This window comes from Eleginops maclovinus, chromosome 24, assembly GCF_036324505.1.
Source record: "Eleginops maclovinus isolate JMC-PN-2008 ecotype Puerto Natales chromosome 24, JC_Emac_rtc_rv5, whole genome shotgun sequence".
Classification (NCBI taxonomy): Eukaryota; Metazoa; Chordata; class Actinopteri; order Perciformes; family Eleginopidae; genus Eleginops; species Eleginops maclovinus.
The window spans coordinates 9,201,341-9,216,026 of NC_086372.1; the positions used below are offsets into that span (position 1 = coordinate 9,201,341).

General features: G+C 43.5%; 3 protein-coding genes across 6 annotated transcripts in view; 2 read left to right on the forward strand and 1 right to left on the reverse strand.

Moving 5' to 3' along the window:
• The window catches only part of filip1l (filamin A interacting protein 1-like), a 58,542-nt gene extending 55,116 nt beyond the window's left edge, over positions 1-3,426 (reverse strand). For 2 of the 3 annotated variants that reach the window (XM_063877972.1, XM_063877970.1), the window contains exon 1: positions 3,165-3,425. The gene's annotated coding sequence lies outside the window, so the exon portion shown is untranslated. Of the gene's footprint in view, positions 1-3,164 lie in introns of all 3 variants that reach the window. The other variant, XM_063877971.1, reaches the window with a different exon arrangement.
• The window catches only part of LOC134861015 (collagen alpha-1(VIII) chain-like), a 52,863-nt gene that overhangs the window by 17,077 nt on the left and 21,100 nt on the right, over positions 1-14,686 (forward strand). The window contains exons 1-2 of one of the 2 annotated variants that reach the window (XM_063877974.1): positions 12,318-12,437; positions 14,240-14,306. The exons of the other annotated variant lie outside the window; for it this stretch is intronic. The gene's annotated coding sequence lies outside the window, so the exon portion shown is untranslated. Of the gene's footprint in view, positions 1-12,317; positions 12,438-14,239; positions 14,307-14,686 lie in introns of those variants that run through there. 2 annotated transcript variants of the gene reach the window in all.
• Positions 7,794-10,662, forward strand: LOC134860729 (uncharacterized abhydrolase domain-containing protein DDB_G0269086-like). Its single transcript, XM_063877515.1, has 8 exons — positions 7,794-8,113; positions 8,193-8,265; positions 8,352-8,464; positions 8,598-8,696; positions 9,309-9,493; positions 9,669-9,726; positions 9,820-9,882; positions 9,964-10,662. Exons 1-8 carry the CDS (start codon positions 7,943-7,945, stop codon positions 10,507-10,509), a joined length of 1,308 nt encoding a protein of 435 aa, XP_063733585.1. The 5' UTR covers positions 7,794-7,942; the 3' UTR covers positions 10,510-10,662.

Sequence of the window (14,686 nt, forward strand, 5' to 3'; positions counted from 1 at the left end):
TTTTTACAATTTGATTTAATTTTATAAAAAAATCTTATTTTATTTATTTTTATTTAATTGAACAACCGAAACTTAGGACCCAGTTATCCTACAGTCTCAATTTGTCTCACAAATAATACAACTACAAACTCTCCATTTAGAAACATACAAAGGTGGAAGATTATAAATGTGTTTGTTATTTAAAGTCATTTTCTATGAATGTACCAATGAGGGATCCTTGAAAGTCTTTTTTATGTTGGACCAAAACTAAGCCGGCCTATGTCCTATAGCATTATTTTGACCTTTACCTTCTGTCCTTCTATTATATAATATCCTACAACAGCTGCATTTTAAATATAAAGTCATGCATTAGTCTGGTCATCGCTAACCTCAACATCCAGCCCAGGGAAAGACCAATCAGAAATTCGGATTACCCTGACCCAAGTGTGTAACGTGACACTGTATTTATTCCTCTGGACTTTTGTCTTGGCAGCCCAGCACAGAGCTTTAATGTGTGCTCAAGGACACTTCAGCAGGCCTTAGGTTATTACGAGCAGCCACCGCAGAATGACAGTTACGAGCCATGAACTTCTCACCGAGCGTCCCCTGATATCATGTGACGTCTGTCAGTTGTGAAGGATGTCTCTGGCTGATGTGATTTCAATGTGACAACAACAAAGTGTGAGAAAGCTCTGTTAATCCAAACTCAAAGCACTAACTGTTAGCAACGCTCCTCTCCAAATTCAGTTCTTTGTGGTCATTTTCAGTGATCTACCTAAAAGTAAAACATGAAAGTAATAGAAATCCAGGAGGATCGGTTTTCTAGGGGCTAATTAAGAATATGTTTGATTCCTTCGGACACACAGGTTCTCGTGCCAGCTTGACACACGCACACACACCGCAGAGCTCTCCTTATCGATGAATCAAACGCCTTTAATAAAGCCTCACAGCCAGACCTTCTAATCCAACCTACAGCTGGTGGGGCTCAAGGTGCCAAGAGGTTTATTAAACCGCCTCTCGTCTAATGATCCCTGCCCCACTACCCTCAAACTGTCAATCACCTGAAAGAAAAGGAGTTTGCAGCAAGGTGCAGAGAATCCATATCTATATGTAATGCCTTGTTTCTGTGCTATGAAATGTTAGACATAGACATGTTTGAGTTGTTTCACCAAACATCGTTAGAGATGCCATGTTTTTCTACTTTACGCCCATTTAGACCAGTGGCGCCCAACACTCAAAGTGAATGGTGTGCAACGAGTTAAAGTAAAACATTCATTGTGTTTTAGTCTATTGTTAAGATACAAAATGCTAATAGGATACCAGTTTCCCAGTTTGGGATTAATCAAGTCATTCTTATCTCATCTTTCGTCCATGTGACACTATCTCTGCGTACTTAACCCAAACTGACTTCCTGCCAGCGGCCGTGAGAGTATTAACAAACAATAAAATAAGAACTGATCTAAATTAAAATATTTACTGAATTAATTGACTTATATTATTTATTGGTTTTATTATAATTGATATTTCTTTACCTGCTTCAACATCTAGCAAGCCAAATCCACCCTCATGGCCCGACTTTGGGCAGCCCTGAAATGGACGAATTCATACAAAGTACTTCAACTCGAATGACCCGACTCAGGACATTGCCCCTTAAACTTCAATCAATCGATCAATCCGTTGGTCAGCTGCCTTGTTGTTGGCTTTCGGCAGATTAGCCTCACCAGAAGGCTGCGTCTCTCCGCTCCGCTATCGTACGTACTTAAACGGATTAACCTGTCACTTCTAGTCGCATGCCAAACCCCAAGCCTTTTAAAGCTGCATGTGGAGCGTGCTGGGGGACCTTCTGTCAGCCCAAATATTTACTCACAGTGGGGAGGTTTGTGGGAGAAAACACCTGTGTATTCCTTTAATGTGTGTTGCAGTCTAAGGAATGGCAGCTCTACGTCCCCTATTAATGCGACTGTAAGCTCAACTTATTCATAACCTGTGAGGAACTGCAAACGCTGCTGCCTGGCGATGATAGGTGGGAGCTGTGCTAATCCTTTTTCTTGGTAACATCTCTCTTTTACTTTGCTGACCACTACATACCAACACATCATCAATGTCAGCGCAGGACATCCTGTCGGAGCATGTAATTATAACTTTGGAGAAATGGAAATGAATACTGTCTGAGTTTTACAATTCAACTCAAGTAAAAATGCTTCATTGGCCTGATATTTTACTGTTACCCCCCCCTTAGTACGTTGCCAAACTGAGGCCCGGTAACTTGACCTCCTCCCTCCCTGCCTGTAGGAACTGTGCTCATGGACACGCTGCCCTTTGGAAATTCCCTGGCTGCAACCAACACCAGCGTCCACTCAAGACAGTATCACCGCACAGGAGCGCATGAATTATCCCCGCAGCTTTGAAGTGGTGGGCAGTTTGACCACGGGGTTCGTTACCGCCGCCAGGGCCGTGTCATGTTTAACCCCGGTCAGCAGATTCTGTTGAGAAGTGTTGCTGATTTACTGTAAATCTGCTCAATTTGACTTGGAGCTCAAACGCCTGTTTTTCTGAAACAATACACAGCGTCACGTGCAATTTAAAAAACACATACCTGATGATTAGGTCTTTTGTCTCCCTCACAAATCAATTAAACCCGATTAAAGCAAATTCACTCCAGTTAGATTAGGATCAGCAGACATTCCCTGCGACCCCCAGAGCCTCCTGTAGTCTTTGTTCTAGCCTCTAATCTGTATATCTGTCTGATTAGCAGCAATCTTGCAGAAAAGCTGCCACAATGCAGATTAATTTCCACTCATTTGAAGCCTGGTCTATGAACTCAAATGAGAAAGAATTCCATGCAGCAGTTGTTGTATAACAGAATGACTTCCATTTCAGAAAAGTTTTGGTGATAATTAAATGCACTATTCATCATAAGCACTTATAATTTAAACCTGGCTAAACAACAACATAGATATTTCCAAACATATCGCACATATCATTTGCATTCAAGATGTGTCCGTTCTTAGGTGACACTCATAATGCTGACTAACCCTCAGCACACAGAAAGGCACCTTTTTGCGTTTGCATATTTCCCTGGAACTGAAAGAGATGAATACAGGCAGGGTTTGAGCACGCACACACACACACACACACACATCCCCTGTCACACACAACCTCTCGTAGCCCAGCTCCAGTCTTACCTCTCACAGCGACGCTTTAGCCCACTGTGCTGCTCTGCCTCTGCAGTGCCACTGGCCGTGCCTTCAGCCCGTCGGCTCAGATGCAGCGTTATCCTGAGTGTGAATGTTTGCTGTGCTCTGCTCCCTGACACGTTTCCTCTGCTGCGGCGCGTCCTCAGCTGGCCCTTTGGTACAATCCAGGTGGTCTGATGAGGTATGAGAGAAGAAGAGGAGGAAAAGGAGCGTGTCCTGACTGAATGATCGAGCTGCTTTGTGTGTGTGTGTGTGTGTGTGCTTAAGTGTGTGTGTGTGTGTGTGTGTGTGTGAGAAAAAGAGCGCAGGGAGACACGACCTGCCATGCAGATATCAGCCCTGTTGCAGTTAAATTTAAACCACCCTCCCTTCTGACACCTTTAGCCACGGCTGCCCTCCCTCTCCAGCACACACACACACACACACACACACACACACACACACACACACACACACACACACACACACACACACACACACACACACACACACACACTTAAGCACACACACACTTAAGCACACACAGAGCTGTGACGGAACCATATGGCCCTTGACAGAAGACTGAGCCCCAAGGAGTCCGTTACTGTCCCCGAGAGGAAGAGAGAGGGAGCAGGGGGTGGGGTGGCAATATTTAGACAGGAATTTGGATATTTAGTTTCGTGGTCAGTGAGGAAATATAATGAAGAATGGCACTGAAACAGCTACGTGTTGCTTTTAACCTGCAGTCCGACCGTTTTCATAAGATGTAAAGTGTATTGTTTGCGTGGTCTTTGAACATTTGTGAGAAAATGGATGAGAAATGGGAATAGTCTTTGGCGATTAGACCCCATTGTGATGTCAAATTCGAGGAGGGTGGTGAATCCGTGAGTAGAATAGGTAACCCTCCTACGAAGCCCCCTATGGAGAGCACCTAGCAGAGATAGGTTGCTATAGATTTGTTCATGTTTAAACTCGGGGTCTATAGCTCCAAATGACTCAAGGGACATCACCTGATTCAACAAACTTGGCTCTGCACATTTTCCAAGTCCTTTTTCCAATCCTATTTTGCAGTTTAGTTGCAGCTATACTAATCAGACACATAAGTCAACCACCACTAGGCTCTGTAGTCCAAACCAAGAAGTCAAACCTACATCTCCTATCTTCACATATAGACGACCCCAGCTGAGATGAATAATCCATGTAGTTTCCCTTGAACACTTTTGTTTTCCTTAAGAGCGGGGTGGGGTTGCACCAAGAATAGGTACCCGACATTTTCAGTGCAGAGACATGCACTGCTTAATAAAACTGGGGTACCTTGTGATGCATTCAGGAGGCAGGAGGGTGACAGAGGGCTGAGTCACAGGCAGCTCCTTTGTCTCAGCACACGTCAGAGCCAGAATGGAATTATGGGAGTTGTTCAGCTGTGCAGCGCTAAACTAGACATACAGTAAACAACATTTTCTGGTCAAAGTCTACTTGTTTTCTAGACAAAATATCAGAGCAAGGTCACTGAATAAGGATTGACCTGTGTGTGTGTGTGTGTGTGTGTGTGTGTGTGTGTGTGTGTGTGTGTGTGTGTGTGTGTGTGTGTGTGTGTGTGTGTGTGTGTGTGTGTGTGTGTGTGTGTGTGTGTGTGTGACCTGAATTTCGGTAAAGACTGGAGGGAGGGTTTTTCTCCCCTGACACACCGCCATAAATCTTCTGCTCACGTCTCTTCTCTTTCACCTTTATTTACCCAGGTGTATGTCTGTGTGTGTGTGTGTGTGTGTGTGTGTGTGTGTGTGTGTGTGTGTGTGTGTGTGTGTGTGTGTGTGTGTGTGTGTGTGTGTGTGTGTGTGTGTGTGTGTGTGTGTGTGTATGTCTGTGTGTGTGTGTGTGTGTCTGTATGTGTGTGTGTGTGTGTGTGTGTGTGTGTAGGAAAAGGAAAAGATAGGCCGCAGAGAGCTGAGAGTATGCAGGGTTTATCCTGACACCTTCACTCTTGGCACTCGGTGGTCAATCCTTGTTATGCTATCATGACTATAGCCTGTACATCTATTACAGCAAGTAGCTAACCAAGGACTGGAGGCTATCATGTAAAGTAATGCTGGATTTGCATTTTCCTTTAATAATAAGAGCAGATTATGGTTTGGTAAAGTCTGGGGGAGAATACCTGCTTTCAACCTCAAACTGTTTCACTGAAGTAGTTTTCCTTTTTTTTGATCAGTGTCCATTGTTTCAGAAAGGAGGAGACAGATAATTCAGCCACCGTTTGAAATCTCCTGGACAATGAACACTAATCCTGCTGGGGGAAAACACCAACTCCCATGATGCCACGGTACTTCCATAGCTTTGATTTAGAGACCCCTAGAGGCAGACCATTACATAGTGTGGGTTTAATGAGAAATCACATGCTGGCTTTATAATATATATATTGTCTGGGTGCAAACTATCATATCTCTATTATATTTATTATATACGAGCATACACAGCTGGCATTCCTCTGGATAATGTTTACACCTTGGGGATACATTTCAGAAGCAGCTCTGGCAAGCATTTAAAAGCTACGTGAAATATTGTCAGTATGTATCAACAGAAACGTAATAGCTGATGCATTCAAACATACATGTAAGAGCTCAGAGAGCAACTGAGGCTTTGTTTGCAGGACACCGGTTTGGGAGAAGGGAGATTACGACCACACATTTATTTCATCGTATTTGAGTGCAGACATCTCACAGGGCGAGGTGCAGGCTGATCTAAGGCCTGCCGTAACTTTACACTGGTCACTAATCACAAACACCACAAAATTAACCGCACTGACAGCTCTGAGAGCAGCACGACAGAAAGGCCGGCCCAGAGGTTTCCAACAAGCCGCCTCTCGTCGTCAGAGGCTCGTGTGTGCGCGTGGTTTTATGATTTGGAAAACGTGTCTGCACGCACGCGTACCCCGTTACTTTACTCTCAATCTTCTCATTCACTTCCATATTCAGTCATGTAGTTTGTTTACCTTGTTTTTGGTACTAATCATTGTCCAAAACCAAAAAGAGTTTCATGTTGGATAACTGAAACAGGGGATCATATACATTTTGGAGAGAAGGAAACAAAGTGTGATGAAAGGCCTCGCCCTATATCTTGATGTCTGAGGAAAACAACAATGGTCATTTTAAGTTCATGACGTATTAGTTTGTTTCCCGGGGAAAACAGCTCTCTGTCTTTCTACGAGCAGTGGCACCGACCCATGTCATAAGTCAGGACACCTGTCTCTGTCCACACTGTCCCTGTCTCACATCCAAAGGCTCCAGGGTGCTGTTTTATCCGTCCATTTACGACCCCTTTGCTCTGCCTGCTCTATACGCTACATGTCTGAGCAGCTGTAAAGGGCCTTTATGGGACAGGAGAGCTTTCATAGCACTGTGGATTTGTTACATGCTGTGTGCTGAGAGTGTGTGATGCTCTTAATGATGTGTGGGAGGAGTTTGATGTCATTGAAAGTCTGTTTGTACGTGTGCTTGTACTGCAAAGGGGGTTTGGGAGTCATTTCCTTGTTTCCCCCTTTAAATGCATTGGTATTTATCCTCTCTCTCTCACACAGCAGGTGTTCAATGACAACAGCGCCACAGTGTACCCCCTGCCGTACATATCCTCCCAGCGAACACCCTCGTGGTGAAAGAGACACTTACACCAGCGAGGAATGGTCGGTATGACTAAGATGAGAAAATACATTTCAAATCTGATTTTTATTGAGGAATGATTTGTCGCTGCAACATTAAACCAATCTAAATGTTTTCCACTGTGTGTTGCCAAGCCGGTGTCATAATACACCAGTTTATCTCAAACAGCACACACACTGTTCGACCTCTTCCCCCCCCCTCCCTTGGCATTATGGGAGCGGGCCGTTTAAAAACAGAGCTATTTACGACTCAGCACTCTCCTCTAGATTTCCTGGAGTGTGACACCGGCAGCTCAGTTTAAAGATAGACACGCTTTTGGTTGGCTATCCGTCTATTTTGTACCGGGTCCATCTGTCTGTCTGCACACCTGCCTGTCTGTCTGCACCAGGAGAGAGAGCTGCGACTGTGAAACTTACTCAGCATGACCTTAGTAAAGAAAATCACACTCACAAGCTAAAGAACTTCATAAATGTAGCTTCTTACATATAATAAAAACCCTATGGTGAAAGATAACACTGTGAGTCCTCCCTGTGAATTACCTTCCTAGATCATTTAGTAGAATTTCACAGATGTAGATAAACACCTACATCTGAAAACATTTGGCTGTCTGGCCTCTCGTGTCTTGTTTTAAGCAACCTTTAGTGCTAAATGTACTCTTTCCACCACTCTCCTTGTGTTTTCATGCATTTGCATTGCAATTGTAATCACATTCCAGTTCATTTCTGCTATATATGCAATGGTTTCAGCCGTGGTAGCAGCTTAGGAGTTGGTATAGAAATGCAGGGGTCATTGTTCACTATGAACATAGTTTTAAAAATGACTGTTCTGTTTTTGTCGGCCTTGTATAAAATGAGAAATGTCTCAAGTTAAAAAAATACAAAATCTTCCTCCTGCAAAACTAAAAGCATCTGTCGCCCTCTGCTGGTCAGAGCTACACACAGCAGACTCTGAGACAGGTGGAAACAATGAAGCAGTGATTATAAGGACTCTCCAGGTCATTAGTCAAACTAAAGGGAGTGAGGAGGAGGGAACAGCAGTACTCTGCCAAGCAAAGCAGGAAAGATACATCTAAATCCATCACTTTTGTGCTGGTTTTGTTTTTATGTCTTTTTTTAAGTAGTAAGGAGAAACTCAGACATGTCGGACAGATATGTTGAAATCCTGAAAGACAGCCGTCTGTCGTGGAATAATTTCCCATCAGGGAGACAGCTTCTCAGAACTCCTCCTCTGGCCGGTGTAAAGCAACAATTGGATTTTTGTAGCGAAGATTCAGGTGAGGAGCATGAGGAGCCCCGCCTGAATATGGAGGTACGTTATTTTACTGCACTCTTTCAAACTGTCTCATGGACTTACATGTAACTGAATCTGTTCTGCTGTCACTCAACAGGCAGATTCTAGCTATCAAGACCACAATGACCCAAATGTGACGTTCGATTACAATAAAATGTTAACAAAAACAGGTACGAAAGCAATGGCATACTGAATGCCACCAGCTGTCAACTGTTGAGATGATGTTGTCATGGTTTGATCTTTTATCACACTTCAGAACCAGATGACCCTGGCACCATGCTGAAAGGAATGAAGGGCTATCAGCTGACGGAGACTGACTCGGAGTTTATTGAAAAGATGAAAGGAGAGAAAGCTATCAAAAAGCTGCAGGTCATTTGGCTTCCTCTCTACCTGCTGTTACTTGATGGAATCGTGTAATCCAGTTGGATTGCAGTCATTGTTGTATAGTTAGATGTTTACCAAGGCGACTGATGCATTGTTTTCCGTCTTTGATTTTCCTCAGGGAGATTTGAAAGAGGTGCAGAGGTTGTTAAATAAAGAACTGATGCCTTTGGAGCTGGCGTTAGCATCCAGGGAGAAAGCACAGGCTGATCTCATGGAGGTGAGACCCTAATTATCTTGTGCATGCAAAGCAAAACTATTCCAGTTGTTACTTAAAGGGACATCTCATCCCACATACCTGCAGTTCCATTGATCAATCTAGAAAAACATAATCAACAAAAACACAGACCTTGTTTTAAGCAGTTCATGAAGGAACTACTGTCCTTGTACTCGACTACACCAGCTTGAAAAGGAATGGCTGCTGAGCTGTAACTAAGCTCTGTGGATTGTCTTGCGTATATCTTTAACAAGCCAAGTTCCAAGGCAGAAATCTTGCTGTTTTTGTAGTTCTTTCTTTTACCATTCCTTTAACTTTCTCCAAATGTTGAAGCTTAAGTCTGCGACAGGCATTTTAACAGTCATTTTATATCGACCCTAAAATAGCACTGTTTTCCAAAGAATGTCTTCCCCCTTTAAGAGTGCATAAATGTGGAAGATGATGGATCCTTTGAGATCATTCCTCTGGCATTTACAGTCTACTGGATCACATTTTGATGAAACGCTTCAAACACAAACCCTCTGAGCCGGCAGAATAACTTTAATACAGAGCACATGTCAATATATTTTCTAAACATTCACATAAAGTTGAAGTCCTCCTGTTGTCTTCCTTCAGCTCCCGTCCTCCGAAGACCTCATGGAGTGGACGAAGGAGGTCCTCCGCATGACATCGCCATCGACCCAATTAGCAGACCTGGACCTCAATTGTCTGCTGGACACGGTGACGAGAGAAAACCTCCAAAGAGCCACGCAGGAGAAGAAGGTTGAGATCACTCGGATGGAGAACATGGTGGCAAACAAGTAAATAATAGCTGGATTAAAGGAGGCTGTGTGCTCACACCCTGTGTCACTGAAGGATGTTTTACTTTGAGTGGAGGTTAATGGCTATTTTGGTGCATTCATGTGATTGTGGGAAAGCTCAAACGTGCACAACTCTATAGGTACTTATACTCGCATGTATTGCTTAAAAACAAAGGAAGAAGAGGGAAGCTAAAGAGAGAGGCCAGCTTGAAAAAAAAATAGCCAGTCAACAGGTAAGAGTGTGTGTGTGTGAGTGTGTGTGTGTGAGGAAAAAACAAAACACATTAAGTGATTTTATTTGAACCTTTAGTTTTATCTGCTTTCAGCTGAAGGTACACAAATTAATGAGCCAAATGTCAAACCTGGAATCTGAACTTTCACAAGAAGAGGTGAGAATCTGATTTGATGTTCTTATAGACACATGTTTTTGGATGGATTTACTGTACTCTAAAGACTCTATTATTTAACAGGAAGCTTATAAGGCTCTTGAAATGCTGATTAACACTCAAGAAGCGCCAGGAATGGAAGCAGAAAAAGAGGAACTACAAGACGTTAAATTACAAGCCAAACCTCGAGGAAAGGGAAGAACGAAGGCTGTTACATTTGCTGTAAAGATCGAAGAACCAGCAAAGGGCAAAAGTAAATCAAGGAGCAAACTCGCAGACAGTGAAACTGACGGTGTGAAACACGATCAGGCAAATAGGAAAAGAAAGAAGTCTCTGGAGACTGTAGAGGCAGAGAAGCCAGCGAAGTCTGTTAAAGAATCCGAAGGGCCTCAAAAGAAAGTCGAGAAGCAAGAAGCAAGTTCCCAAGAGCCTTTGCACCCTGTAGGAGGAAGAGGAAAGAAACCTGCAGCTACACAACCAAAAAGAGGAGTGAAAACCGAGGAAGTTCCATCCACGACACGACGGGAAGCTCCCTCACAGGGCAGGAAGCTGGCTGCTGCTGCAGGTGGAGCAGAGGAGAGCCAGAACGGGGTTCTGAGGAGGTCCAAGAGGATAGCCAGCAGGACGTGAAGGTTTTTAATAATGTTGGATGTATCTTGATTTAGTCTAGTCGCAAAACTAATGTCAGGAATGGGCTTGACCTTTGGTTTTATCCTATTGCATGGATGGTGCATGTAGCTTTAAGACTCGGTTTTATTTGTTCTATGACAATAAAATGGAAATTTCATGAGACAAGTTTCACATCTGGATGTTCATTGTTGCACAGACATTTTCACTTACACTAAAGTCAAATCCAAGCCTTAATGAGACTATTGATTCCAAAGGATTAAGCTTAAATGCTAAACTGACTGCAGGGAAGTGTCTGAGAGGAGGGAACAGGTCATGGGCAGCAGCTCATTAGCACTAAAGCATATTCCCTGTTCAATGACACCTCATAAGACTGAATGCTTGTCCACGGGGCGTGCAGTCATAACCCTTATGACACAGTTGCTGTGCTATTTGGAGTTGAATTGCTAACTGCACAAACATTCACACAATGATTTGTTTAATGGTGGCTTTGTGCATGTTAGCAATGTGGTTATTACTTGCTGTGAGGGACTTTATTTCTGTAAGAGTTTAGTTCAAATGAGTCACTATAGCGCTGCCGAGTCACTCCCACTCCCCTCCTAGTGATTGTTGGATGCCAGAGCGGCACTTTGGGTGTAACAGTGTTCGTCTTACATTAGCTCCCAATCAATGGGTCTAAAAGGGGGAGGAAGAAAAACAGCCCACACCCGTTCATCGTGGGTCTGGAGTGGGAAAACATTGTGCTGACAGCTGGAATGTTTCAAGGCACCTTCTTAAGTTACAAACGAAGTTCGAGGCAACGGTCAGATTTGTCCTTCATTTTCCAGGTTTTTGCTCCTCCGCAGTCTTAGAGGGACATCTCTCTTACAGCTACAGGGTGATATATTTTCCCACCTTGGTCTTGATCCTCCTGCAATCTGCTTGGCGCGTTCTCAGTCTGAATGTAATCCCCAGAACCTGACGAGGGATTTCCCTTTATCCCTCAAAAGTATGCGTCCATAGATCCCTGATTGGGGAGATGTCTGAAGGTCCGTCGCAGCGACCCAGCCAAGACCAAAGTAATACAAGCACAGGGCAGGAATCGTGGCTCCATATCCTGTTATTAAGTTTAATAGTCTAATACCAATAAAGCAAACTAATCACAAGCAATGAGTTTGTTCTAGAGTGGGTTTAGCTTTGGCTACCTTTTCCCTGTTATTTCTTCAGTTTGGCTCGGCGTTCCTCCCAGTTTCTCTGCATGTGTTTGCCAAACCTGAAGCACTTAACTGTTTTTCTGTAGAATCGAGGCATGGGAACGTCACCTCAAACGCGTAACATTTGGAAATCAGATCTTGTTTACGGAAGGAGTCCAAGCAGTCGGCCCGGATCCTGGCCCAAGGAATTGTGGGTCATGGATTATATACAACTGTCTTTCACCTTGTGGCCGGATACACTTCCCTCTGTACTTAGGCACTTCTCTAAATATTTAACCTCTTTGCAAATGGGCTTTAACAGTAGCTGTTGTTTCAGGAGACTCCTTATTAATAATAATGGTGCATTGACATTAAGATTTGTACCTATATGTTTTTCCCTAGGGGGCAGGGTTACGGACATCGCCCCCTTAACTTTCCACTTAGAGGTACTCTTTTTATATTGAAATATCTGAAGGAATGAACTGCTGGCTTTATGAGTTTTTAGATGTGATGTATAAGGGTTTTGTCCTCCTCATCATACTAATATCAGAGCATAGTGTTTTACTACAGAACTAAAGAAGGTTCATAAATATTAATCAAAACAAACTAAATTGTTCCATAAGAATCGAGGGCTACAGTATGTGGTCCAAAATGACTTTTGACATGAGTTTTCTCCACCTTTTTTATATTTCTACAGACATCGTGTTTTTCCTGGTGCTTGGACCCTGAGGCAAGACAGTCCCCCAGTCCCCCGCCAAGGTAAACCCTGTTAGAGCACATGACTGCGACCAGAAGAGGTGATGTCACACACGTAGGGCAGGAAGACACGTGTGCTCGCTGAATGCATCATACGCTCTGTGTTTGGAGGCAAAGCATGAATCCTGCCGCTAAGGTCATGCTCCATTTTGAACTCCAATCTGACCGTAGAGTTAAAGATGGCTGCAGACATGAACACATTTGATTAAATCTGAAACTATAGAGAGAGTCATAACTGCGTCTTAGACCTGTAGTATTTTGTTTGGCTCAATTGTGTAGAATCCCCCAGGATAGTAGAAGACAGGAAGGAAGGAAGTCTTGTAAGTGTTGGGAAACAAGCTGAAAAATAAAATGCTATAGACTAAACATTTTGACTAAGCCTCCACGGGGAATCTGTAGATAGATAACATTGTTCAGCTTTGTCCATGGAAAGTTTTCCACAGGGAGAAACTCGCTGCGTTACTATCACGTTAAAGGAATCACCAACCACCTCATCTGTCAGCAGTGTGTAGGACTTGTAGAAGGCGGCAGAATCCCCCAGAGAGGATATTCAGGCATGACCAAGGCGTTGTCAGTGAGGCATATATTGGAACATGAAATCATTTAGAAAAGACAGAACCAATTTGATGGGTTTCTAAGCGCTGTATAAACAGTCCCTCACCTATTTCTATTGGAAGCTTTTACCGTCAATACTGTTTTGTAGTTCCGACAGACATTAATCGAATGAAGGCGCATCCAGGCTAGCTGTTTCCAGGATTTGTGCTAAGCTAAGTGGACCTTATACATTTTCAGAGTCAAAGGTTGCAGCTTGTTCTGACAGTAGAGATTGTATAGTTAAGAAATGAATGATTTATTCATTTGAAAGTGAATGCATCCTCTGAAACAAAGAAAGGGTAACATGACGGAGACCTCAGTGTCTGTGAATCCACCACATGAGCTTTATTGGTCAGGGACATGTGCACTTAAATGTCGACATCCTTGGTGGTCTGAATGAGGCCCATGCTGTTCCCTGAGAGACATTAAGATGTACTCAATAGGCTGGCACTTTCAGAACAGCTCATGTGAAAAATGCTATAAATACCAGTAGCCCAAAAAAGGAGGCAAAGCGCCTCCACCCACACCTGCAGTCAATTAGCCCCTCGCTCCGCTGTATCTCACGTAACACTGTAGTTCACTTCCATTCCTTACCTACTGTCAAATCCCACTGAACACACCCGTTAAGTGTTGTTTTGGACTATAGAACAGGAACCTATTTGTTCCATCTGTTTGAATAAGTAGTAAAGTCCATGTTTCTAACACAGGCACAGACAGACTTATGGCCCTTTGGATTTCGCCTCTGTAAACGTCCATCACGGGTTCTTAACATATCCTTTCTCAGTCAACACAGACTGTGTGTAATCTGCATGGGACTCAATCGAGCCAATAATAACTTGTTCTCCTGGCAAATGAAAAGAGGACGCTCGGGCTGTTGAAGCTGGACAAACAGGGTCCAGGCCCAGTGCAAAGACCAACAGGAGTCTTCTGCCTTTCCTTTTGTGGTCTGGCTATGTTTCAATTCCGTCTATTTCATTCTCCTACCCCCAGTCTCATCTCTGGTCCTGGTTTATGGAATGACATTCATCTCTCAGATAGTCTGGCCTGCTTTGAGATTAATACTTCAATTCTGTAGCTCAGACTTGTGAGACCTAATAGACTCAGTGAAGTCTGCAGTGAAGCCTGATGCATGTCTGAAATCATTCTGCTGACTCATAAAGAACAGAGAAATGTCCACCTTTTAACAATATGCTTTTTCCTTTGTATTTCAGAGACCTGTGAGGCACAGTGGCAGTTTGATGCCTCCTCTTTCTACACATTCATGAAGCTCATTGGAAGGTTAGTCATTTACAGCATAGATTAACATATGCACAAGCCGTCAAATATCACAGCTTTGTCACGCGGCAGTTATTCTGCCTTCCTTTATCTGAAAAGGAAGTAGTGTGATGTTGCTATAGAGCCATTAAGTAACCAGTGGGTAAAACACCTGTGCAGTCAAGCTCATTTTGGTGAATAGCGTATTAGTTGGAGTCCATTACAAGGCTTACGCACTCATCCACTATTAGGCATCAATGATTCAGCCTGTGTGCGAGAAGGCCAGGGTCAGTTTACCCTGCTCCTCAGAGGAATGCTGGGAATTGTTTGCACTGTCTGTTTCAGCTTCTGTTGGTTCCAGCCAGCTCAGTTTTGCTGTTTCTGGATGCACAAAGCTTTATTTT

Excerpts from the sequence above, each read along its gene's own strand:
- LOC134860729 (XM_063877515.1), top strand. The coding sequence starts at position 7,943 with ATGTCGGACAGATATGTTGAAATCCTGAAAGACAGCCGTCTGTCGTGG. Across the intron at positions 8,266-8,351 it reads TAAAATGTTAACAAAAACAG|AACCAGATGACCCTGGCACC; the intron begins GTACGAAAGCAA and ends ATCACACTTCAG. Across the intron at positions 9,883-9,963 it reads CTGAACTTTCACAAGAAGAG|GAAGCTTATAAGGCTCTTGA; the intron begins GTGAGAATCTGA and ends ATTATTTAACAG.